The sequence below is a fragment of the Triturus cristatus genome, chromosome 8 (genome assembly GCF_964204655.1).
Source record: "Triturus cristatus chromosome 8, aTriCri1.1, whole genome shotgun sequence".
In the NCBI taxonomy this organism is placed as follows: domain Eukaryota; kingdom Metazoa; phylum Chordata; class Amphibia; order Caudata; family Salamandridae; genus Triturus; species Triturus cristatus.
Window position 1 is genome coordinate 11,923,942 of NC_140591.1, and position 26,864 is coordinate 11,950,805.

Here is a 26,864-nt window from a genome sequence, read left to right on the forward strand (position 1 = left end):
AGCGATAAGAATTCACGCTAGCCGGCGATAATTATCCTAGCGCTAAGTGCGCTTAGAGATAATTATCGCCAGTTGTTGTTGATATGCCCCATTGAGCTCATCCAGGCCACGGTTTTTGGTGTGCATTCTGGGGCTTGTAGTCCTACTTTTATAATGTGAAAAACAGGACTACAACTTCGAGAATGCAGGTGAAATAAAACCCTGGACTGGATACACTACTTACGTATAGGCTCTGCGCCTTTAGCAGTGAACGGCCCGGGGCTTGAAGCAGTGTCAAGTCTAGGAAGGCCACCCAAGCTGTGTCAACACTCTCACTGCGGCGGCCACCCCATCTGACTGAAGGGAGCCTCGCTCGCTAGCCCTCGCAAGGGTCCTGGGCCGGGTGACCGCTGCCTTCACAGCCCAGCGCCCACACGCCGGGTGTCAGGGAGCTAGTCACCTGGCTGGGTTTGCTTCACCTCATGTTACAACGGATGAGCCAGTGCGTGGGGTGGAGCGGGGGCATCACAGAGCAGGCCCCGGGCACCCTCAGGCCAGGGTCGCCGACCTCTCCTGCTTGACAAACTGCCCAGGAACAAGCCAACCTCCGTCAATCATTGACCCTGTGGGAGGTGGCCGAGGGGCTTGTTTACTGCTCACTGTGGGACTAGCGGTGGAAACTGGAATCATGGCGGCCAGGCGGCTCACGGGGGGCGTCCTGGGGGCCGCAATCTTCTTCCTTCTGGGCTTCGTTTGTACAGGTAAGAAACACCTGGCTCTGATACATGACTGTCTGATGTGTCTGAAGGCAGCCCCGGATCACCACACATGCACCTTGTGTCTGAAGGCAGCCTCTCCGCACCACACACGCACCGTGTGTCTCTGAAGGTAGCCCCTGCGCACGGCGCACCACACACGCACCGTGTGTCTGAAGATAGCCTCTCCGCACCACACACGCACCGTGTGTCTCTGAAGGTAGCCCCTGCGCACCACACACCACCGTGTCTGAGTGAAGGCCACCCCTGCGCACCACACACGCACCATATGTGTCGGAAGGCAGCCCCTGCGCATCACACACGCATCATGTGTCGGAAGGCAGCCCCTGGTCACCACACACGGGCCATGTGTGTCTGAATGCAGCCCCTGCGCACCTCAGACGCCCCATATGTGTCGGACGGCAGATCCTGCGCACCACACCCGCACCGTGTGTGTCTGAACGCAAGCCCTGAGCAGGGCGCACCACACACGCACCATGTGTCTGAAGGCAGCCTCTCCGCACCACACACGCACCATATGTGTCGGAAGGCTTCCCCTGCGCACCACACACACACCATATGTGTCGGAAGGCTGCCCCTGCGCACCACACACGCACCATATTTGTCGGAAGGCAGCCCCTGCTCACCACATACGCACCGTGTGTATAAAGGCAGCCCCTGTGCACCACACATCTGAAGGCAGCCCCTGCGCACCACACGAACCGTGTGTCTGAAGACAGCCCATGCCCACCACACACAAATCCCGTGTGTGGCTGAAGGCAGGACCTGGGCACGGCGCACCGTGTGTGGCTGAAGGCAGGTCCGGCGCACCGTGTGTGGCTGAAGGCAGGCCCTGGGCAGGCGCACCGTGTGTGTCTGAACGCAGGCATTCCGCACGGAGCCCCGGACACCCTGTGTGTCTAAAGGCAGCCCCTGTGCACCACAAACGCACCCTGTGTGTCTGAAGGCAGGCCCTGCGCACAACACACGCACCGCACCGCAAAATGTCTTTTTCCTGGCTCCAACACATAGACTCCTTTCCATAATGTTTCGGGTAATTCTCTTAAAAATACACAATTTCTCAATGATTCTTTCAAACTTTTCTTGGGGGGGATAAGCTCAGCATATCTGTGGCTGGTAAATAACAAAATATAAAAAATTTCTTTCAGTGCTTATTGATTTTTAGTTAATTTATGTGCACATTTTGCTGTGAAATGCAGCATTTGGGTCTTTTTCCCAGTCTTTGCAGAAGAGAAGAAACCCCCCAAGCAGAAATCAGTATCAATCACTTTGGGGCCGATTCCAATCTCCCTCAGAAGGGCTTTGAACGCAATCCGGCAGGAAAAAGTACGAGCCGTACGCGTGTTTTCCGTCCGACTCGTACAGCTGTATGAGCGAGCAAGTACGATGAGAGCAACGCGAAATTCGCCGACCAAATCATTTCCGGGTCCGAACCGCTCCGTACGTCTCGTCCGTAAGCAAACCGTGCCGTGCAATGGAAGCGATTTACGACCGAGCCAGTACGATGCACGATTCGGACAGCCGGATTGAGTCGGAGCCTCCAACACGTAAATGCTCCAGGAAGCGGTCTTCGGGGGTCTGCACCGGACCCCCCTTCACCCATAGCCTTATGAGTCGATGACAGGGGGGACCCAAGGGGCCCCCCTACACATGCATGTACAGTGCAGATGGCACCAACGCGTACACACTACAGGGGGCGCCCTTGTTCGCAACATACCCATTCAGTCAATGGCAGCCCGTTTACGCGTCCGGCCGGCTCCCATTTACTTCAATGGGAGTCCGAGTGACCCGAGTCCATCAGCATACAGCTGCATCGTACTGGCTCGGTCGGACTCCAGGGGCACAGCTCGGTCGGAAAACCCTCTGGATCCGACTCGGACGGAGGGCTTTCCCAACGAGATCGGAATCGGCCCCTTTGCTTGCTCACCAATTCCTGTCCCATGCAGGTTGCTATGTCTCACAAGTTTTAAAGTTCACCAGCTGCCACTGCTGCTCCAGGAGACCCATCTAGAGAGGAACAAATGCCCCTTTCTAGCTCAGATGGGCTTCTCGCAAGTGTTCCATGCAGGGTTTGCTGGGGGCCCCCGAGGGGTGGCCATGCTAATTTGAACTTGCATTGTTTTTATGGTTATTCAGATCTGGCCCAATCTTAAAGGTCGATATGTAGCTGTCACTGGACATCTACAGGGTCACTCTGTCTTTCGCCTTGGCCAACGTTTACATCCCGCTGGCTGTCCACAGACTTCTTGCAAACCATATCTCAACTCAAGACCTGGCTCTTCGACGGAGACTCGGCGTCCAGATACCCGAAGCGGTGACAGTTCCAGCAGGCCGACCCTCTTGGCCAAATTCCTGATGACCATGTCCCTGACCATCGCCTGGCGCTTCCTCCAGTCAGCGGAGGGGCCTTCACCTTCTACTCTGGAGCACGTGGTGTGATCTCGCAACTGGACTATTTCCTACTGCCCTGGTTCGAGATTTCCGGGGTGGTGGATGCCCGCATTTTAGCACAAGGTTTATCAGACATTCACAGATGAACTTGTTCTGCAGCAAAGACTGGAGCAAACTTGTGGGTTGATGTCTTTTGCTGGCAGACCTTAACTTCACTGACGCCATGGAAGACTTCCTCAGGATCAATACGGGCTCCGTTTCATTTCTCTGGACATTGTGGGAGGCTCTTAAGGCCACTCTGAGGGGATGGATAACTGAATTCCCGATGAGTCAGAAGATAAGAGTCCAGAAGGAAGCCTCCGACCTTCAAGCAGCATCTTCTGGTTGGAGTCACAATATCTGGCATCGTAAGAACCTGCCCTCCTTCGAGACACTTTACACACACACAGGCTGTGCTTCAGCAAACCTTATTAGATGCCACGCACAGAGGATGACTGGCCACCTAGTCACATCTACCAGTGGGGCGACAAAGCCAGCAAGACCTTACGCTTCCTTTGCCTCAACGTGAGGGCGCAAACCACAATCCCCTATGTTCTCAACAAGAGAGGAAACAACATTTCCAGCAAATGACAGTGCCCGCTACACACAGCCAGACCCCACCTCACAACATACACTGACATCCTTCATGGCAGAACCCCCCCCCCCCACCCATAGATCCACTCTGGACGAGGGGATGCTCCTGTAGGCAGACGTCATGGATGAGGAGCTGGGTGAGGTTCTAGCCCAACCATAACAGGGTAAGACCCCGGCCCAAACCTGTTCCAGCTGAGTTCTACAAATCCTAATGGTCCCACTTGGGGGTGCAGGTCTGGGATGTCTTCGGGGTAGAGTTGAAGGACAGAACGTTCCCACCGGACTTGCGCATGGCAGATATTGTAGTGCTCTCTAAGTGGGGGCAACAACCCGAGTGCTGTGCATCTTGTCGGCCTATCTCTCTTCTAACAACTCATACCGGGGCTAGTTTCACCACTATCTACAGATCAGACATGCCCTCACGCCCTACATTTAATCTTAAATGATATCCCTGTTCACAATCCCTTAGTGGCCAAAATGCTTCCTGCGGGTCCGACAGATCACAAACGTTCTCCTATATACAAATCACTATTGGTTAACATCCCAGACTCGCTCGTCCATCTACCTAGTAAATGGGCTCGGGACTTGGGTCCTCTCACAGACAATGATTGGCTGGAGTCTCCGGCATCTCCTACAAAGGCCGCTATTGTGGCCCAATTTCCCGCCTTAAAGACGAAATGCTTACACCGACCCTACTTCATGAGGGAGGGACTCTGAAAAGTTGGTCACAATATTGCCTACATCATAGTACACAAAGGGGAGATTTTATGCACACAGTCTGGAGTTGCGAGCACCTGAACTCGTTTTGGGAGTGGATGTTGCACGTTTGGGCCAGGTGCTGGGTCTGAGCCTCCCCAGAAACACACACACACGTTATTACACCTCACAGATGTGAGAAGTTGGCCTGGTATACGCTGTCCACTAGTTATAGTGGGCACCTTGCACCAGTCCCAACAACCCTTATTGATGATAGGTTTAAAGACAACCTTTATTGAAATCTATACTAGTGGTAGCTATAGAGAGCAGCCTTCAGGCTAAGTCTCGAAGGAGTGTAAAACATCTTGGTTTACCAGATTATAACCTCTTGAGTCACCAAATGAAAGGAGAACCACACAAGGTGTATATATAAAATATATGTATTTATTTCTAAACACTCTCTACTAATCGCTTTATGAGATTAGAGTCCAAGATACAAAATTATACAGTTCTAAAACGACAGTCAATTGCAAAATATACAATGGGCCCTAGGGGCAGACTAAACCATATATTAAGAAAGTGGTATAAGAACCACGACTTGACTAGACACAGTGCCTAGAGCACGTAGAATCGCTGGAACCCCAAGGAACCACCCAAGGTGCTGACACAGGAGACCTACGTGGGACACGTGCAGTGTGAGAACACAGGCACGAGGCCCGTACTATTCTATGGGAAAGTCGCGGTTGGAATTTTAGAATGTAAGGACACTTAGGAGAGGACTTTGAGCAAACCCCTTTAGACTTGGGGGGAGGGAGGTTCGAAGGCCAGCACCCACGGCAGCACCGGAGTACTCGAGTTACCTCACCCAGGGAAGCCGGGTGCATAGGTGTCAAATGGTGGCGGGAATCGTCGTTGATTTCAATGGCGATCTGCTGCAAAGTGCCACTGCCAGGAAGGAGAAAAGTGTCCGGTGTGATCCAAGCCTGGATAGAAGATCAGAAGAACCTGAAAGCAGAGGGGACAGAGTCTGGGTCACTTGCCAGTGACCAGGGGCACGATAGACGAATGCCCACCGATGTCAGGTGATTCAGGTGCGAAGAGGTGAAGCTTGACTCTGCAGCCACGAGGACCAGGAGGCGTCGACGATGACCAGGAGCTGGATTCAAGCTGTCCCACGAAGGATGTCGAGTGCTGCGGTGTCGGTTCTCGGATTGAACACAACAGACCTTGGCAATAGCAACCCACGCAGGAAGAGAAATGATGCTTTGGTGCGGACCAGCAAGGTCTTGGGGACTCCCCAAGCAATGGAGAGTCAGGGCACGTCTGGAGCAACCAGATAAGCCCGATTAAAGTTGCCTTCACAGGGACCCACCAGTCGACGGACCAGGGATCGTGAAGGGACCTTAAGAGAAAACACAAAGGGCCAGCTCACTGAGCACTCGTGGAGTGTAGGCAGGCAATCTTCAGTGCAAATGCTGCTCGGGGTCAGGGCTACAAGTAACCCAAAGGTCAGCTGCAAGAGTCGTTGGAAAGCTGATGCTTCTGCAAAGTGACGCGGTGTCCTGACACGGTCGCCACGAGAGATACGGGCCTCAGACTTGATCGGACTCTAAGACCACGGAAACCCACCTCCTGTGTTGCAAAGTTCTTCAGAGTCCTCAGGAGCTTCGGAGATGCAAACCGGTCAGATGCGTCTTTGGTGCCTGCCTTTCAGGGTAGTAACTCCTTTACTCCAAGGGAGATTCTTCAGTCATCTAATTCAATGTAGATCGTCGAAGTTCCAGGATTCAGTATCAGAGTTTCGTCCAGGTGTAATCTAAAGTCCTGTAGCCAGGGGTTCCTATCTTATACCCAAGGAAGGGGGGGGACAAACTCTAGGCACCCACCTATGAGAGGGTCAGGAAAGAGGGGTGGCTACACCCATTTCCTTTGTCCAGTTTCGCACCAGAGCAGGGGCGGGTAGCCCCTGCAACCGGTTTGAGCTGAACTATGCATAGGGACACCAAATGTGCCCCCAGCGCAGACTTCAAAGCACTCTTGGAGTGCACCCACCCAGCCCCAATACACTAAAGCCTGTCTGGGAGGTGGTGACACCTCCCTGTGACAGGAAACCTATTGTCCAGGCCCCCTCTGCCGGAGTTTCGTCCAGCAGCAGGGGGGCAGACTCGTGTCTGTGCCTGGCAGCATCCATTTTGTGATGCCAGGGGTCTGTTAGCTGGTACCGGGTATACCGGTGCTGTCATGTCTCTCCCTCTAGAAGGATGGGATCATACTCCCACACCAGTTACTGGTGTGAGGGTATGATTCCAAGGTGTTTCTCACCAAACATGACATTGTTTCATGCAGCCATCCCAAAGTTAGCATTTACCGTTTGGTTATAATGCACTTAAGAGTATAAGGTTTGGCTGCATTACAAACAACCCCGGAATAACGGTTCCGAAAGCTGCAGAGGGGCTCTGCTCATGCATGGGCACCCTCTCACATAAAACCCAGCACCCTGCCTTCAGGATTGTTAAGGCCTGCCATAGGGGTGACTGATAGGTTTACACGTGCAGTGATATGGAGAGATATTGGTAACCTATACCTCAGTAAGGGGTGCATACACCACCTTACCCAGACTGCTGTAGCAGTCCTGTGGTGTCATTTTAAATGGCTTCCCAGGGGTGGCACAATACATGCTGCAGCCTTGGTAGGCCTCTGTGGTACCTCTGCCCTGGGTACATAGTATATCATATACTAGGTACTTAGAAGGGTACCCCAGGAACCAATCTGGAGTGTACCTAAAGTACTGGTAATCAATTTAGAGAGGAAGCAGCTAGGCTGGGGTCCTGGATAGCAGGGCCCCAGCCAGACTAAAGTTGAAAAATAGTGTCACATCAGCAAAAAGTGGGGGTAACCACAAGAAGCATATCCTACTCTCCTACAACATATACTATCGATAATAGCAGATACAAGAAGGCCCTTCTATGGCTCAGCTTGCTTGTAGCAAAGCGAGATATCATCAAAACCTGAAAGGATACCACAGGCCCTTCGCTAGAGGGAAGGAGTGGATGACTAGCTAAGCTTTCAACGGCCCATTTTTAGGTCAAGCCTAGGCAGCACATGTGCTGTCTCTTGGAGACATGCTGCACCTATTCTGTGGACTTTAAGCATGCCCATCGCTTTTCATTCATTCCTTAGGGTGCCTTTTAAAATTCCTTGCTTTTCTGTGGTGAATCCTTGCCATTTGTCCTTCCCGCAACAGCCTTGGTCATTCAGCATTAAGTAACTGCCATTTGAGAGTAACACTAAAGCCGGATGAATCACGGCAGCTGGGGAGCCTTTCAAGTACCAAGATAAGTTTGCTATTGAAGTATTACATGCTCCGTCAAGCGAGACCTCCTTGCACACTAAAGACCCACTTAAAGCCCTCTCACAGTCTGTACCAGTTAAGAAAACTTCAGTGTCCATATTTCTACACCTATATCTGTATGGTAACTCCCATATTTTCTGTATGTCATGATTGGCAATGTGATATAACCATGAATTATCCATTCCGTTGATGGTGACCCTGCAATTGTAAAAGGCAACTTCTCTAATTTTTCAATGAGCAGCAAGGTGTACTTCGCGTCTCAGTGTGCCATGGTCAATTGTTTGTCGGCCAGATTGTACACCGTAAACAGATTTGTGCCGTTATTGTATCGCCATGGCACGTGGCCAGAATGCAATGATTGTAGCGTCCAGCTTAATGGCATAATGGAGCGCAACTGAAATTGCCCATGTTGTAGAATAGACAAATCTTGTTCCATTATGTCAACTGCTGAGGACACAGTGAATAAATATGTGAAGAAAGTATGGTCAAACCGTTGTCTACCATGGCCAAAGATTATTCTAGGTTAATTCTATCAATCTCACGTAATCTCTCAGCAGCTTCCTGTTGGAAGACTTTCCACAGTTCATTATAGATGGCATATAAGAAGCATTTTTTACGCGGTTTCTTGGGATCTAGTAAGAAATCCCTAAAATCCATGTTATCAGACAAAAGGAAAAGTGTTGTTTCACCTGTAATAGTGTTGAGGTTTTTAGCCACTCTAGGCATAACTTCCCAACACTATAAGAAGTCACTACCCTTGGGTCATCTGTGTGTACATAGCGTGGGTCAGGCCTATGGATACTAAACCCTCTGGTGGTACCCTTGAATGTTGACTGACACCTATTTGTGTCGATAGGCCAAACCAACCATCCCTTCCAAGTGGGAGCCGATGAATTGTATTTACCATTCTGTATTATTGCAGCCGGCATCTCCTCACTCATCAGTGTGTTGTTTAGTACACCTTCAATAGGTGTGGGTGAGGGGATGTGTGGTGTTTTCAGGTCTTTTATTTTTGCAAACCCATAGCAGGTAGTCTGTTGTACTGTTCTGTTCAGGAATATTATCTGTAATGGTATGAGGCAAGCTCTGAATAAAGCCTCAGTTCCCCGAACCTGCCATTCTTTTGTCCCCCAGATAGATTTTGTGTCTATGGTGTCCCTCCAGCAGTTGAAACCCTGTATAGACATTTGGGAGATAAAAGGTGCTGAATATATGAGCTTGGTGTTTGCCAGCATAATTTTCTTCGCAGTTGCATTTGTCTGTGCAAGCTTATAGTAGTATGAAACGGGGTCTGATGCATTGAACCCTGAAAAGTATGCACATGTCTGTGCGAATGTGGCAGAAATACCTTTTGGTGGTGTTCGGCAATGTTCCCATTGATGATATGTGTTAACAGTGCTTGGAACACTTTCTTTGTGCAAAACGTGATGGCCATAGTGCTGGTAACAATACATACTGTCGAAGTCAGGTGTATCTTCGTCCAATTCCCTGTAAGAAAATGCAGCCGATTGTTCTAGATCTGAGAGCATAGTATTTACAATCGCAATGTCCCATTCGTCAGATAGTATACTCGGGGTAATGAAATCATTCATTGAAAATTTAAATACATGTGGAATTTTCAAATGTCCAGTAAGACCAAATACGTCATACAACGCCCTACCCCAAACTATACCATCAGGTACTGGAACTGCTGAAATGTTCACTAGGGACAGGTCCCTCTGTTTACGGTGGGATGACGTATGTGGTTTTAGAACCAAGTTCACAGATTGTTCTGCAGAGCTGTGTGGTTGGTAACGTCCATTCAGTAGTAGGAAAAAGACAGTTACTATACCAATCCAAATTAACAGAAACAGGATCCCTAATGCAAACCAAAGATGCAACCAAGGGGACACAAGGTAAGTCTTTTTCAGCCAGAGAAAAAATTGTCGAAATGTTCTCTTTTGGAAATGGGTGGCGTTTGCTCTGGTTCACTTGGATCTGAAGAAAAGTCATCAAAGTTGATGAAGTAGCCAGACGCAGTTCGATCTATCTTTGGTAGCTCTGCAGAGTTTGTAGAACTAGCAGGTGTCTCTTGTGAAGGCACATTGATGTAGATGTCATTATTGGGCATAATTGCAATTTGCTTTTCAGTTGTATCTGGAGATTGTTCAATTTCAACAGGTGTGATTTGTACTCTGTTATTTGATAATCCTGCGTTTGGCATAGGTGAGTCTTGAAACGTTGTTAGTCTTTTCATTTGAACTTCCTGTAGAGTAGCTAGAGAAGATCGGTAGCTACTTGGGACTCCACGTGGCCTACTGTTGAGAATCGGCCACATAGTGTGGTTTAATCAGATCAATGGAGACAAATCTTTTTTCCTTTCAGCCGGCAACTGGCGGAAGAAGTACTGTTCTTGTTCCTTCGACAGCCAGGGCAGGTACAAGTGCTCTGTATGATGTCCCAAACTCCTTCTTGTCCATGATTTTTTTCTCTGAACAGATCCCCGGTCTTAAAGACCCAGTCAGGACTTTGCCAGAACCGGTTTCACTTCCCCACTGGCAGTGCATTTTACTTGGACATTGCTTTGTAATGACCGGAATTCATTGACTTCCTGTAAAACAGCCAGACAATCATTCAACTCAAATGATTTTGCAGCCACCACTGTGCTAGCACAATCGAGGTCTGGTACCCACATTCTTGTCCCAAACAGGATTGTATAGGGATTACGTCCTCCCAAGGAATTTCTTGGCATGAAGTATTAGGTATTAAGTGCCCTCAGGACCCCTCAGAGGTGATTGACCCAACTGCCACCCACACCTAATACCCTTGCTGTTAAGGATTGCTTTAGGCCACCGGTTTTTCCTCTCCACCACCATATTTCCCTTGGGATGGTAGGGTGAGGTGTACCACAAGGCCACGCACATACTTCCCATGGCTTCCTTGTAAGCTTGTGAGCTAAACGCAGGGCCATGGTTGAAGTGTAATGTGCCATTTGCGTATATCCCGAAGAAGACTCGCAAATCCTTTAACAGTTCGAGCGTCAATTTAGGGGGCTGCAGTGGTCCAAATAGACACATGCGAGTGGTCTGTCTGAAATAAGTAGTGCTGTTTGCGGTGGCCGTGCGAGGTGGAGCCTTTCATCTGCTGACAGATGTTGCACTTTAAGGACATAACCCGTGGTCTGTTTAGACAAACCTGGCCACCAGTATCGCTGCTTTAATAATGACATTGTTGTAGTTACTCCTGCGTGTGCTGATCCCAGACCCTCTTGCGCAGCTAGAATTAAACCTAATCTGTGATCCATGTTTGGTATCACTCTATCCCCCACTCCTGGAATTTGAGCATACGGTATGTTTTGTGCATCTAAATTATAAGAGTCTTTGAGTGGAAAGCCTTTTAGCATGGCAGAGCCGTTTTTCGAGGTGTTAACAGCTATCAATATGGCCTGTCTATCCGCGTGCTAGAACGAATGATTGCAGCAACGGCAGCAGTTCGCACTGTCACCTTGTCGGCTTCATCATCCAGTGAATTCCTTTCAACGTGTACATCAACATGCTGATGACTCGGGGTGTGAATAACTTGAGCGCGTGGCAGGCATTCTTTCAGTTTTGCAACTTGTTCCCATAACAATTTATGCTTAATTGTGCAACCCTTGGAATCTCTAAACCCATTCTGTCCCCAGTAATGAAGATATTCATTATAAGACTGTACGTAGTAGAACGAATCGCACACTATCAGTGTGGGGAATTCCAGATCCGTATATTGTAGTGCTAGTATCAGGGATTCTAGTTCTGCCAGCAGCGCTGTGCAATCACCAAGAGATTGTGTATTTGTATTGTTGGGATAGAATATACGTCCTGCATGCCTCCCTTCACTATAGCGCATGCTGCGCTATACTGTAGTTTACTTCCAATGGTAGGCTGAGCAGAACTATCAGTGTAAATGATGTATTCATATTTTTCTAGCAGCAAGTTTTCATTCGGGAGAGGGTATTCTTGTTGGTACTGCAGAAATGCTTGTGTTTTCAATGTAGGATCATATTTGTAATCTACATCTGTTGCAGTGAGGGAATTAGCCCATTGTATCCATCGTGGATGCAACACTTTTGTATTTGGAATGCTCGCTTTGGTCACTGCTTCCAAAGTTGGTACTGGGGTTTTATTTCCTACCTTTAACACCACACCAATAACAAAACACTTCAACATTTGCAATTACATTTATTTACATAATTAACATAATTAATAATGAATTAAAAAACTATTATTAATAAAAAAAACTAATAAACATTAATTGACTACACACACTTTAAAACTATAATATCCACAACACACACTAATTAAACTATAAAATAATAAAACACAATTAAAACATATTTTAAAATTAGAAACTATTTCTATTAACTAATAGTAGTAGTAGTAGTAAATCTTTATTCGGTTATAATAAAGCAATAATAACCATTAAAGTACATACATAAAACATATCACAAAGGATATACATGTTATAAAAGGCTCCTTATATTGACTAAAATGCTTTAACCAAGGTTCGCTCTGTGTTTAAAAATACACTTTAAAAACGTGCTTACGCATTTCGTGGTCAATGTAGTATTCAGGAATTGCAAGTACAACATGGCAGGGCGACACCTTCTAAAACCGAGAGTTCTCAGCAGTGGGGTTAGCCAGAGGTTACGATGGGTAGAATAGTATTTACAAAACAATACAGTATGGATGGTTGATTGTTCCGACATCTCATCACAGGGGCATAACATTAAACACTCATTCCAATTTGGGTTTTTAGGAAAGGCTACAAGCCTGTGAAAAACATTCAGTCTAAATCGTGTCAACAAAAAACGTTCGAATTGTGACTCGACATAGGCCAAATAAGGTTCCATTTCCAATGTGGTCATGACTATTAAGGAGTGTTGAACAGATGTTTTACTTATCTCCTTGCTCAACCGGGATTCTTCCATATAGCTAAGGGCCTTTATTTTTAAATCTTTCTTCGAGATCTCTGCAATCAATTCGGGGTTAACAAAATATTTGTTAAGGCCTAGATCTGTAAGAAGGTTTTTCACATAAAGCAGCCACTCAATTTTCCCCATGTGTTCTAGGGACATACAGTCGGCCACTATGTCTTTTGTAAATGAGTTATCTGTTGATGTCCAAATGCGGCGCCACAACAAAAGGGGTTGAATCTTAGCCAGGTCTTCAATGTGGGGGATTCCAAGTTCTGCATGGCAGGCAAAGATCGATGCTCGCTTTGGTGCCATCAGAAGAAATCGCATGAATGTATTCTCTGCTACCTGCAGAGCATTGGTATTTTTGTATCCCCAGAGGCCCGCCCCGTAAAGTGCAATGGAATGGCACTTGGCTTTATAAATGCGGAGAAGCTCTACTGGTGGTCTCTTTCCTAGCTTCTGGGAGAATTTTATGAGAGCGATTATTGCTCGCAAGAGTTGATGTTTGCGAGCTTCAATAGCCGCCTTCCAGTTGAGTTTGTCATCTATCATGACCCCAAGATATGGATATTGTGTAGTCGAATCAATTCTCTCTTTGTCAAGGCAAATGGTGATCCTTCCCCTTTTCTTTCCCTTTCCTGCCACCATCACATATGTTTTCTTGATGTTTATTTTAAGATCCAGACTGCCCATAAAATTTGAGTATCTATCTAAGGCTTTCTGCAACTCTCGCGGGGTGCGTGCCAATATTACGGCGTCATCCGCGTATAAAAGCGCAGGCACGAGGCGATTTTTTACTCGTGGGAGGTCCTGGGCCCCTCTCAACATCTCAGCTTCAAGACTGTTGGTGTAAAGAGAAAATAGAAAGGGAGCCAGGACACAACCCTGCCTCACGCCCCGCTCTACCTTAAAAGAGTCGGATAGTTCGCCCTGTGTTCCAAAACGAACCCTGGATGAGGCGTTGGAATAAAGTGCACGAAGGAGGTGTACTAGGTCAGAATCTATGCCCATATCAGCGAGCACTGACCAAAGTTTCGAATGGGAGACACAGTCAAATGCCGCAGAAAGATCGACATAGACCATGTATAACCTTCCTTGCTTTGCAGATACATATTTTCCCACCAATAGGGATAGGTTCAATGCCTGTTCGGTTGTTCCAAACCCCTCTCTAAAGCCGAATTGGATGTCAGATAAAATATTGTGATCATTTACCCATTCCTAGAGACGCTGAAGAACCACTCTGCCCAGGACTTTCCCGAGCGAGTCCAATAATGAGATTGGCCTATAGCAGGTCACGTCTTCCCTGTCTCCCTTCTTAAAAATAGGGACCATAATCGATTGGGTCCAAGACTTGATTAGCCCGCACTTCATTACTGCGTCAAACACTCGTTTTAAAATTGGAGCCCATAAATCTAGTTGGAACTTAAAAAAATCAACCGGTACGCCATCTGGACCAGGGGCTTTTCCGCGTTTACTTTTTTTGACAGCATTTATAATTTCATTCATTTCAAAGTTTAAGAGGATCGGAAATAAACTATTTTGTGGGGTCTGTTCACTTTCTTCTGGTAATTCAGTTCCTAATGTTTTGCCAAAAACTTTGGAGAAATGGTTTACCCATGTTGGGCCCTCAATTGCTGCTTCTACTATAGGCTGATCACAAGGATCGTTCAGAAAGGGGGTCTTTACGACCTTCCAGAACTGCTCGCTATCTCTGTTCTGGGAACTCTCATATAGTTGATCCCAGAGCGCTTTTTTCAGTTCTTGTTTTCTGGTTTTGCAGGCTAGTCGATAGGACCTCCTTAAGGTACGGATCTCCTCTTGATCTCTTACGGGTTTTGTCAGCGCTTTCTTTAAGGATTTATGTGCCAAGGGGCATTCATGGCCGAACCACCCTTTTTTCCCGCCCCTAATCCCTTTCTTGTTACCGGTTAAGAGGTCCTTTACTTTCTCCATAATTAGGCCGAAATTGTGAAGAAGATCTTCTTCACTAGTGTCGATATCCAGGCACTTCATAATTGCGGGGTATACCGCATGGACTACCTTATTTGTTATGGCTGCTGGGTCTATCTTTCCCCAACCTAAGGCGTAGCCGTTTATTTTTGTGAGGTAAATATTATTCTGGGCGAGTGCGGTCATCATCAATTGGGGTGTAAGTTGCACCTGATCAATAACCAATTCAAAGACCAATGCGACATGGTCGCTTAGAGTGTTGGTTAATAATCTAAAACTCTGGGCCTTGTTCTCAAATGTTGTTGAGACCAGTATGTAGTCGATTGTCGACTCCCATCCCCTGCCCAGATATGTAGCCTGTAGCTGCCTAGTAGCGGTGTTAATTTAGCAGGTCTCCTACCTTGGTGTGACAGAAGTGGATCATATTATTTTCTGTTTTTTCTGCCATACCGCAGATATTGGTGTTTTTTTTGTCGCAGGGGTGATGATTAAAATCACCGCACCAAACGATATTTGGGACATCTAATCCTTGCATCTTTTTTGTCAGAATTGAAAGTTTATTACGGATAATCCCAAGTAAGTTTACTCTCTCGTTTTCTGGTAGATTATCATACATGTTTACTAGAATTATTGTCCCGTTCTTCGGGAATGAGATTTTCAATATCTGATAATTAGAATATAGGCCAAGAGGTGTTATTTTTAACCCCACTATGGTATTTTTTATGAACACCGTTAGACCCCCCTTAGCCCTTCCGTGGGCACTAGCCACTGCCGATGAAAAATAGGTTTTGTAGCCTATCATGTGCTGTTCGTCAGTAGACCATGTCTCCTGTAGGCAGATTATGTGGTAATCCTGAACAAAGTCAAACAGACTCCCATTCCTTATTTTTGTACATAGGCCGGCAATGTTCCATGACATAGTTTGTATTATTAAGTCATTGTTTGTACGTTTATTTATACGGACTACCTCTGCGACTAATTGGTACTCTACGTCTCCCTTCTCCAAAAATTGATGGACGCAAGTATTCCCCGGAGTAATAATGTCGGGTCCTCTAGGCGATGTTAAACTGGGTACTGGATAAGGGTTACTATTTACCATTGTTTGCATTTCTGCACTGACTGGTGATAGGTTACTATTTTCCATTACTTGCGTTTCTACGCTTTCGCTACAAAGAACAATATCCTTAGGGGTAGTTTGATTTACCGTGATAAGTTTTTGTAATCGTACCTGTTCTACGCTGAGTCAATCTACATTTTCCAGTTCACTCAAAACTGAATAATAGTTTTGGGTGGGTAGATTGAACCTATGATGTGACTCAGAGTAGTTATTCTGAGGAAGATGATTTAGGCGCTGGAATGAGTGATGATCATTAATCAAGCGCCTCCCCATAGGGTGCGGGTTAAACAGGTGATTACGAGCATTTTGATAGGGAGTTTGCTGGTCTACTTCTCTCCAGTCTGTGAAAAGGTTTTTTGCGGGGTAAGATTTAAAATGGGAAGCCAGTTCTCGTGGGTAAAAATAGTTGACATAATGCGTCGAGATAGCGTCTCCCCCTCTGACTTCATACCAGTCTCCAATGCATCTCACAGCTCTATGGTCCCTAAAGTTTATAATTATCACGTCCCCCTTCTTTTCTTTTGGTCTAGTTCCCACCCAGCTGGTGCGTCTCACCATTAAAATTTCCCCATTTATATGGGCGGGAAGTGGTCGATTTTGATTTAACCAATAGATGATTTTGTTTTTTAAAGCATAGAAGTTCTCTCTGGTGCCCTCTGGAAGTTCGGGTACCCCTGTCATAATGATAGTATACGGGGCTGATTCTGGGGGTAGATCCACCCTTCTACTTGATGTAGTATTCTTGGTCTGGATTAGCCATTCATCATTCCTAGCATCCATAATGTCTTTTCTCCTCATATTATTTACATCCACAGGATTGCTTTTGCTTTCTTTTTTTGAGTCTTCAGCATTTCCTGTCATTCCGGGTGTGAGTCTACTGTCCACCCTTGTCTCCCTACCTGTTTCTTTGTCTTTAGGTGGGGGGATAGTTCCACCCGTGTCTGTAGTTTTTTTGGATGGTTTTTCCACTGACTTCCCCCCCAGAGCGGTACGCATTTTCTTGTGAGTACCACTGATTGATGGTTGTTCTGACAAGGTAGAGGGAGAGATAGCTAGATCAATGGTACTAGTTTTATTCTGGGTTTTTAGGAGTTCGGAGAGGGTCAAATTATTCCCTTGGATTTGTTTGGCCAAATCATCCAAATGCAGACTTATTAATCTTGTCCTCTCTAAGAGGGGAAGTAGGAGGGACTTAATCATGGTCTCAATTTTGGTGAATAATTCACCCATCAGATCTTGATCAGTGGGGATTCCTATGGTGTTAGAACTAGGGGAAGGGTTATTTGACACTACTGGACCAGTGAGAGTCGAGGATTTTACAAGGGATCTAGTCTTCTTGTTTTTAGCTAGAGGTGTTTTGACAGAAAGGCCTCGTCTCTTTTTTGGAGTATGTCTATTCTCGGGAATCCCTATAATCGATGGGGGAGAGATATCCAGGTTCGGTGAATCTGATAGCCCTGATGTAGTTAGGCTAACTAGATGGTCTGACAAGATAGGCGTACCTGGGGAATTTGACAGGAAAGTTATTATATCCTCCTTTTCAGGAATAGAGCCTGATCTCTCAATTATCGCCCCCGGAGAGAGTACCTTCCCAATTATGCCCAATGAGGAACGTTTGCCAGTTAGCAAATCAAGGGATAGGTGCTTTTCGGTATCCGCAATTTCCTTCTCCAGAACAGTAGTCACTCGTTTAAAAAATTGATCTATTGTGCCGGAAACGGGTCCATTCGAAGTATTAACAGTTAGGGTACGTGATTTCCCTGCTTCTGAAGGCATGCTAATAAAATAACCGGCAAAATACTGTACAAAGACTCCGATTAGGCAAATCCAAGATGGAGGGAGTACACAGTACAAAATGAGGGATACGGATGACAATAGATATAGGAAGGTATTACGTTTACCACACGGTAGAAGTTAATAAGGTGGCCCGTCCCGTCCTCGGACGGCCTCAGACGGCCCGCTCTTTGCCCAGTCTTCGCCCCGGTGTGCGCCCCGCACGCGTCCCGCTCACGCGATAGCAGGAGTAGTTCTTATGGTGGGGTGAAGAGAGGGGGAGGGGCCGGGAAGAGGCACCAGATGCGGTGTGTCAGGGCGTTGCAGGGCACCCTGGGCCTCGCAGTCCCAGCGGGGATGGCAAACTTCAGGAGCAGATTCCGCAATGGCAGATTCCCCAGCGACTCCTCAAGGGTCCGTAATGCAGCCAAAACCAAGTTTCACGCCTACGAGCGGCGCCCGCGAAGCGGAGGCCGCGAGGCGTTAAGAAGGCACAGGTAAGAAGGGGAGGGGCCGGGAAGAGGCACCAGGTGCGGTGTGTCAGGGCGTTGCAGGGCACCCTGGGCCTCGCAGTCCCAGCGGGGATGGCAAACTTCAGGAGCAGATTCCGCGATGGCAGATTCCCCAGCGACTCCTCAAGGGTCCGTAATGCAGCCAAAACCAAGTTCCACGCCTACGAGCGGCTCCCGCGAAGCGGGGGCCGCGAAGCGTTAAGAAGGCACAGGTAAGAAGGGGAGGGGCCGGGAAGAGGCACCAGGTGCGGTGTGTCAGGGCGTTGCAGGGCACCCTGGGCCTCGCAGTCCCAGCGGGGATGGCAAACTTCAGGAGCAGATTCCGCGATGGCAGATTCCCCAGCGACTCCTCAAGGGTCCGTAATGCAGCCAAAACCAAGTTCCACGCCTACGAGCGGCACTAATAATTAAATATTTAAAATGTATTTACAACCCACCCTTTACCCCTTTCAAATTAAACAAGACAAAAAAATAAACCATTAGCCGAAATAAATATCAAATAATTAAAACTAACTATATATAATGAATTAAATGCAAATTACTCCCCACCCTTTACTCCCCTAAACACCCAACACATACCTAAAATTAATTACACAATTACCATAATTAATTACCGATTAATTTATTAAAATAATTAGAAACCAATTATTAATTCATCAATTAAAAGTAAATTACTTGCCACACTTCCAACCCTTTACACCTATAAAACCACAACACACACCTAAATTTTATTACACAATTACCAAAATTAAATACAATATAATTATTAACCAATTATTAATTCATCAATTAAAAATAAATTACTTCACACACCTTACACCTATAAAAACCACAAAACTCACGTAAAATTAATTACACAATTACCAAAATGAATAACCAATTAATAAAAATTAACAACCAATTATTAATTCTTAAATTAAAATGAAATTACTTCCTTGCCCTTATGCCTATAAACACCACAACACACACCTGAAATTAATTATGAAATTACCAAAATGAATAACCAATTAATTAAAATTAATTAACAAATTATTAATTCATAAATTAAAAATACATATCGTCCCACCCTTTACATCTATACACATCACAACACGCACCTACAATTAATTACACAATTAACATAATTAATTACCAATTCATTAAAATTAACAACCAATTATAATTTACTTTACACATTTAACACTATAACATCTCAATTAAACAAATATTAATAAATAAAAATGAATCAATAAATTTAATATAATTAAATTACTTCCCACCTTATTCCCCTATAAACCCACAACCTGCTACGGTACTAATAGCGCCATATTCAAGTAAAAAAAATTAATAACTACTAAAAATGTATAACAATTCTTATACAAAAAAATACATCACTTACATATAAATTATATACTAAAATACATAATAATAAAAAATGATATTTTTAACAACTACATTTTTTTAAAATAATATTAAACGCTTCTATATTTTCAAAATCGATATTACTTATTTTAAGTCGATATTTTTGACCACGATATTCTTGCTGTCGATATTTCTGACCCACGATATTGACTCGATATTTGTGCACCTTGATATTTTGTACTCAATATTCTGTCTCTGCACTTCTTGGAGACATGCTGCACCTACTCTGTGGACTTTCAGCATGCCCATTGCTTTTCATTTGTTCCTTAGGGTGCCTTTCAAAATTCCTTGCTTTTCTGTGGTGAATCGTTGCCATTTGTCCTTCCTTTTGGTGTAATGTTCAAACCCACGGAGACTGCTCCTGTTACATGTTTCATTTCACTTCTGGACAGTAGAAGGTGGGTTGCATGAAATCCCAGTGCCTTTGAAGGGCAGGTAAGGGTGAGGGTGCAAGGATCATGCTTGGAAAGAGGGTGGCTGCACATAGAAGGTGAGTGACCATGAAGGCCGTTGTACCTTGAGAAAAGGATGAACAGGAAGAGAAAACGTGGGGCTCCCAAAGCAACCCACTTGGTGGGACCAGCTGCTTGAGTGAAAGCATCCCTTCTTCCTGATGAGCATGGGTGGGGGGGGCATCTGGCCTTGGGTTTTGGTAGCTAGGTGGAACCATCCTTTCTTCGGATCCTTTCTTCTCTGCGTCTTCCGCTCTGATCTGCTGCTCTCTTCTCCGCTTGAAACCTGTAGTAGGGAGGCACTTCTTGTCACTGAGGGTGGGCGGCCTTGTGGCCTCTGCGTCTCTTCTGATCATGGGAACTGCTACACCATACAAGGGTCATGCTGGCGTTGCTTTATGCCCTGTGGGGCCATCTCTATATGATCACAGCTGGTGATTAGCGACATTGTCACTGGAAACTCAACATTTCTGGAGTATTTACCGGGAGTTCTGTGGCGGTATCTAATACCTTATAGCAGCTGGTGGTTCAGTCTGACCGCTCAGAAAATTGGATCTAAAATACAGATCACGCTACCGTGTCAGTATTGGAAATGAAATTCTTAGCGTTTCTTTGAGTGGTAGACGAGTAGAGTAACCAAGGGATGTACCCAAGTGAAAACGAAGGGAGGTTATATTCTGGATCTCAAAAGATGAGATACTTGAGGCGGTGTGCACTGAAACTCAAAGGGTGATTGAATAAGGCTCTTACCCCATTGGTGAAGAACCTGAGCATGTCCGTGCCATAGATTCTGAGGAGGGTAAGTTGACCGCTCAGAAAATTGGATCTAAAATACAGATCACGCTACCGTGTCAGTATTGGAAATGAAATTCTTAGCGTTTCTTTGAGTGGTAGACGAGTAGAGTAACCAAGGGATGTACCCAAGTGAAAACGAAGGGAGGTTATATTCTGGATCTCAAAAGATGAGATACTTGAGGCGGTGATCACTGAAACTCAAAGGGTGATTGAATAAGGCTCTTACCCCATTGGTGAAGAACCTGAGCATGTCCGTGCCATAGATTCTGAGGAGGGTAAGTTGGCCGCTCAGAAAATTGGATCCAAAACACAGATCACGCTACCGTGTCAGTATTGGAAATTAAAGTTTTAGCGTTTTCGCTGACTTACTCTGCTGTCCAGAACAAGGGATTTGTAACCTCTGGCGGGTGCGCTGAGTCTCCCGCGGCAATGCTGTCATTTTCTGTTCCGGGTGTGGACAATGCGATAACCCGGAAGTTCATATTTATACTGCTTGCACTTATAAAAAACTAGAGCGCGTTGTTGCTAGCTATGCCGGATAGTGAAACTTTCTTAAGCTGCATGTTCTCGTGGACATTCAACACGAGAACATTGCTCCAGTGTCCTAAGGAATTCAATCACCTATTTCTCTGGTTATATACTCTTTATTACTCAGTGTGTGTGTATGTGTCAGAGCATATCTACATATAAATGGAAGGAAGGAAGGAAAGGTCATAAAAGAGAAAGTATGCACTGAAGAAGACATTATGTTCTGTGAACTATTGAGAAACGAGGGAAGTGCCTGTTATTATTGTTAAACAATCTATGTTAACTCAGTGTGTGTGGCTTACTAAGAGGAATAATACTGGAATAAAGAATGCGGGAATTAATGTATTGGAAAATATATGAATATAGCACCAGAACAGTGTGTGGAAAGAGGTGCATTCACGCAACTGGAAAGGAAAACTTAGGTTCATCAATAGTCTGCAGGCAGAGTCCATTGGTGAATCACAGATGCGACACAAATGGTGATATTGAGCAGCAGATATCTCAGATTCCGTCAAAATTTAGATCTTGTTGTAGTACTTGAAGTTAAGACAGCATGCATCATCACAGAAAGTACATATTATTAATCACAAAATTTCATCTAACATGATAAACAATTGTGTTTGGTATATGAGACGTGTCTATAAAAGGAAAGCTGCAAGGGTTGGAAAGAGATTCGGAAAAAAAATATATATATACATACAAGGTGCAGTACAATGCAAGTTGGAAGTCTTGAAAAAACAGGGTACAAGAAATAAAGTTGGGTACACATAATAAGGGGTATGCATGGTCAGTGATCAAAAGTCATGATTAGATGACAGAATGCAATGACAGTTGAAATCAGACAGGAATGGTGAGAGATGTTGGTAAACTGTCTCTTTAAAGAAAACACACTGGTGTGGACGTGATTCCCCCTATATTGTTTATTAAAATTAGCTCATATGTTCACATCATAAACACAGATCTTTCTCTTGGGGATGCTAGTTACCCAAGAAGTATAGCATCTCATGGTCAACATTCAAGCCATGTTCAACAGTATGGAGGCGTATGATCCAAGTGGCCTCCGTGCGTCTAAGCTTCAGTTCTCTCTTGCCACCACGTAATCCAGGTTGTATCGCATCAATCCCATAGAAGGAGAAACATTTTTCAAATGTCGTTGTCAGTACTTAGTGTTTTGAGGACCAAGCTCTCACCCGTGGCAAGATTGTCTTTGTATTTGGTTTTAGTCCTTCTGCTCTCATATTTGTCAATATTTTCCAATAACCGTTTGTAAAAGGTGTCTATGGAATTGCCACCCGGAAGGGTAGGTGTTCATTTTGATTTGGTTCTAAGGCCACTAGAGATAGTGTGGTCTGTGTCTATGTTAAGCTCTTCTAGGAGAAGTTCCATGTTATATGGTGATTGTTCGAGATCTGTAAGAGATGGCAGCAATTGTGTGGCTTGAACATCATGTACACTGAGTACATTGGACACATGGCCGCTGGGGTTGTTTTTAGCATTTTTATTTGGCACTATAAGACCCCTGGAGGACAGGATCAGCGAGCATGTAAGAGCCCTACATCAACAGGATGCCAGATATCCGGTGGCACTACACGCAGCGGTCTGTCCCTCTCAAGGGCAACAAAAATGTTTCTCCTTCTATGGGATTGATGCGATACAACCTGGATTATGTGGTGGCAACAGAGAACTGAAGCTTGGACGCACGGAGTCCACTTGGATCATGCGCCTCCATACTGTTGAACACGGCTTGAATGTTCACCATGAGATGCAATACTTCTTGGGTAACTAGCATCCCCAAGAGAAAGATCTGTGTTTATGATATGAACATATGAGCTAATTTTAATCAACAATATAGGGAGAATCACGTCCACACCAGTGTCTTATCTCCAAATAGACAGTTTACTAGCATCTCTCACCATTCCTCTCTGATGTCTACTGTCATGACGTTCTGTCATCTAATCATGACTTCAGATCACTGACCATGCATACCCCTTATTATCTGTAACCAACTTTATTTCTCGTACCCTGTTTTTTCAAGACTTGCAACTTGCATTGTACCGCACCTTGTATATAATATATTTTATTTCCCTAATCTCTTTCCAACCCTTGCAGCTTTCCTTTTACAGATACGTCTTATATACCAAACACAATTGTTTATCATGTTAGATGAAATTTTGTGATTAATAATATGTACTTTCTGTGATCATGCATGCTGGTTTAACTTCTTCAAGTACTACAGCAAGAACTAAATTTTGACGGAATCTGTGATATCTGCTACTCAATATCACCATTTGTGTCACATCTGAGATTCACCAATGGACTCTGCCTGCAGACTATTGATGAACATAAGTTTTCCTTTCCAGTTGCGCGAATGCACCTCTTTCCACACACTGTTCTGGTGCTATATTCATATATTTTCCAATACATTAATTCCCGCATTCGTTGTTCCAGCATTATTCCTCTTAGTAAGCCACACACACTGAGTTAACATAGATTGGATAACAAGAATAACAGGCACTTTGTCAGACCAAAGGTACCTGAGATTCGATTTCCTACTGGCAGATGATAATACTCCAGTCCCTCTCTGAAACGCCCAAGACTGACTAACTACAGTCTCAAGAATTACAAGGGGGGAAAGGGGTTTTGGGATAAAAGAGAGACTCCTCACTAGTGCGTCCTGTTCTCCTCTTCTAATCTTTCTGGGAGGATTCTCAGTATGCACCTATAAGAGATAGTACATATCATTAATAGGGACCAACTAGATTTCAATACTCTCACAAGATCTTCACTATATACACTGCTAATTAAATTCGTCAAAATAATTATTCACCTGTGTATTTTATGAGGAATAGCCTCTCTCTATGTATTCCGAAGAAGATGAAGAAAAAATGGCTAATTATATTTCCGGGGAGTTTCCCAGAGATGACTTGGTAATATAGCCATGCAGTTTAGTTTGAAAAGTCTTTAAAGTTCTTGTAATTAGTAGTTCTTATCCTCAAAAGTTGGTTGCTATATATATATATATATATATATATATATATATATATGGTAGCTCAAAGTTTTATTGACCTGAATTCTTGGCTTCAAACTTTCAGGAAATTAAACTGAACAGTCTAGGAATATTCGCAGAGAAATTGAAGTGTACTGTCCTTATATTCTTAATAAGCCAACCTTGTATCCTTAGTTCTTATCCTCCGAGAATTGCGAATTAAGTTACAGATTTCTACTCACTCTAGGTCTTGACTAAGACGCCTTCTTCATAATTTGCTCGACTCTCGTGAAGACCTTAGAAGTATCTCTCAGGAAGACGCTAGTCAGAAAATACCTTAGTCGAAGACGGAACACTAGTCTCTGGAGCTGCTTACTCGGCGGTCAAACGAATGCTCAATAGCAAGAAAAGGACACTATTTAGTAAGATCTTTTCCATTGTGGATATTTTTTATTTCTGGAATACATGACATTCTTTTCTCGGTGTTTAAAACTAATAGCTGAACATGAAATTGGACTCTTGACACACTTCCCCTCGTTTCTCAATAGTTCATAGAACACAATGTCTTCTTCCGTTCATACTTCCACTTTTATGACCTCTTCATTTCTTCCATTTATATGTAGATATGCTCTGACACATACACACATGGAGCAATAAAGAGTATATAACAAGAGAAATAGGTGATTGCTCCTTATTTCTCCAGTGTCCTAAGCAATTCAATGTTTTCTCATGTTGAATGTCCACGAGAACATGCAGCTTAATAAAGTTTCATTATCCGGAGTAGCTATCAACAACCCGCTCTAGTTTTTTATAAGTGCAGGCAGTATAAATAAGCACTTCCGGGTTATCGCATTGTCCACACCCGGAACAGAAAATGACACCGTTGCCACGGGAGACTCAGCACACCCGCCAGAGGTTAGAAATCCCTTGTTCTGGACAGCAGAGTAAGTCAGCGAAAACGCTAAGACTTTAATTTCCAATACTGACACAGTAGCGTGATCTGTGTTTTAGATCCAATTTTCTGAGCGGCCAACTTACCCTCCTCAGAATCTATGGCACGGACATGCCCAGGTTCTTCACCAATGGGGTAAGAGCCTTATTCAATCACCCTTTGAGTTTCAGTGCACAACGCCTCAAGTATCTCCTCTTTTGAGATCCAGAATACAACCTCCCTTCGTTTTCACTTGGGTACATCCCTTGGTAACTCTACGCATCTACCACTCAAAGATTCAACCATAGTTTTTACTTGCTCCATTGACCAGCCGGGTCAGAATTCTATGTCGGGATCGGAGGCTCAGATTATGCTTCTCGTTTTCTTTACTGAAAATTCTCAGCAGCCAATCAGATAAAGTAAAATAAATAAACACTACAATACCCATGAACACTCGCTGGGTATCACATGACAACCATAGAGTAGACCTCTATATAAGGAGTACAAGAGAGTACTGCATCCTCTTTCTTTGCTGCTCCGCATCCAGTTAAGTGCTTTACCTTTTACTGTCTTCTACTTAGTATTGCTTGCTTTGTGGTTCATTACGCTTTATGCGCTTAATTGCTTTTGTCTCGTCTGTTCTATTGTGCTCAGCCTCGTGCCGGTTGCCTGTTACTGTGCGTGCTGATCGCGTTGCGGCTGTTTCATTGTGCGAGCTTCAGGTGCTGCTTGTTGGCTTAGCTAATTACCGTGTTGCGCTGCTAGCATGATCGTTGTGCATTTGTTGTCTGTATTTTCCCGCATTCATCGCGCTGCCCTTACTCTCTTGTACGGCTTTCCTCGGCCATTCTCAGTGTGCGCGAGGATTGGGGAGCACTGCTTGCCTCCCAGAACCGGGCACTGTGTGCCCGCATTTACCTTTGGTGGAGCGGGAGACAAGGGGTGAGGACGCGCGTCATTCCAACGAGCAGTCCTCTTTCTGGCTCTGCAGGCAGGTCGATCCGCGCATGCGCGGTGGGCATTTTTTTTTTTTTACCCGATTTTCGGTCCGTGTCTGGTTTGAGAGAGCGCAGGAGCAGCGCAATATTTTGCTCAGTACCCACCAGCCTGTGCCAGCCACCCAGCAACGCACAAATCTTTCAGTCGGTGATTTGGGCTGTATACTAACACATAGGCATTGCCTAGAGTGGTATTTCTGGGCAAGCCCTTCCTCCACATTCTATTATATTTACACACATTGGGTCTTGCGTCCTTGTGTTGAATTGGCTTGCCTGGGGTTCGCCACTCCCCCTTATTATATCACTGTCATTCCCTCAGGTATTTCCAGTGCTTTTACAGCGCTGACTGTGCATATTTGCTCCATTTTTTCATCTTGTGGGTGTACCTGTCGCTTCTTAGTGACAATATGTCTGACTACTATTATGATGAGGAATATTTTGATGAGGGCCCCTCTGGGTCATTGGAGCATGAGCTGGTCGAGGCTCTTGAAGTGGGAGTCCAGCACTCCGTTAATAAAGCCATGCTCAGGGCTATTGAACCCTTGAAGCACCATTTGTGTAATTATGCCCTGCAGCAGGGTTGGCTTCCGGGCTCTGCGTCCCGTTCTACCTCTGGCAGGAAGGGTTCCAAGAATCCGCATTCTTCAGACTTTGCCAAATT

General features: G+C 45.2%; 1 protein-coding gene across 1 annotated transcript in view; it reads left to right on the top strand.

Moving 5' to 3' along the window:
- Nucleotides 1–619: 619 nt before the first annotated feature.
- Nucleotides 620–26,864, top strand: part of PLA1A (phospholipase A1 member A) — a 307,295-nt gene continuing 281,050 nt past the window's right edge. Inside the window, exon 1 of the mRNA XM_085620724.1 lies at nt 620–740. Within this exon, the coding sequence (XP_085476850.1) occupies nt 668–740 (73 nt within the window). The 5' untranslated portion in view covers nt 620–667. The remainder of the gene's footprint in view (nt 741–26,864) is intronic.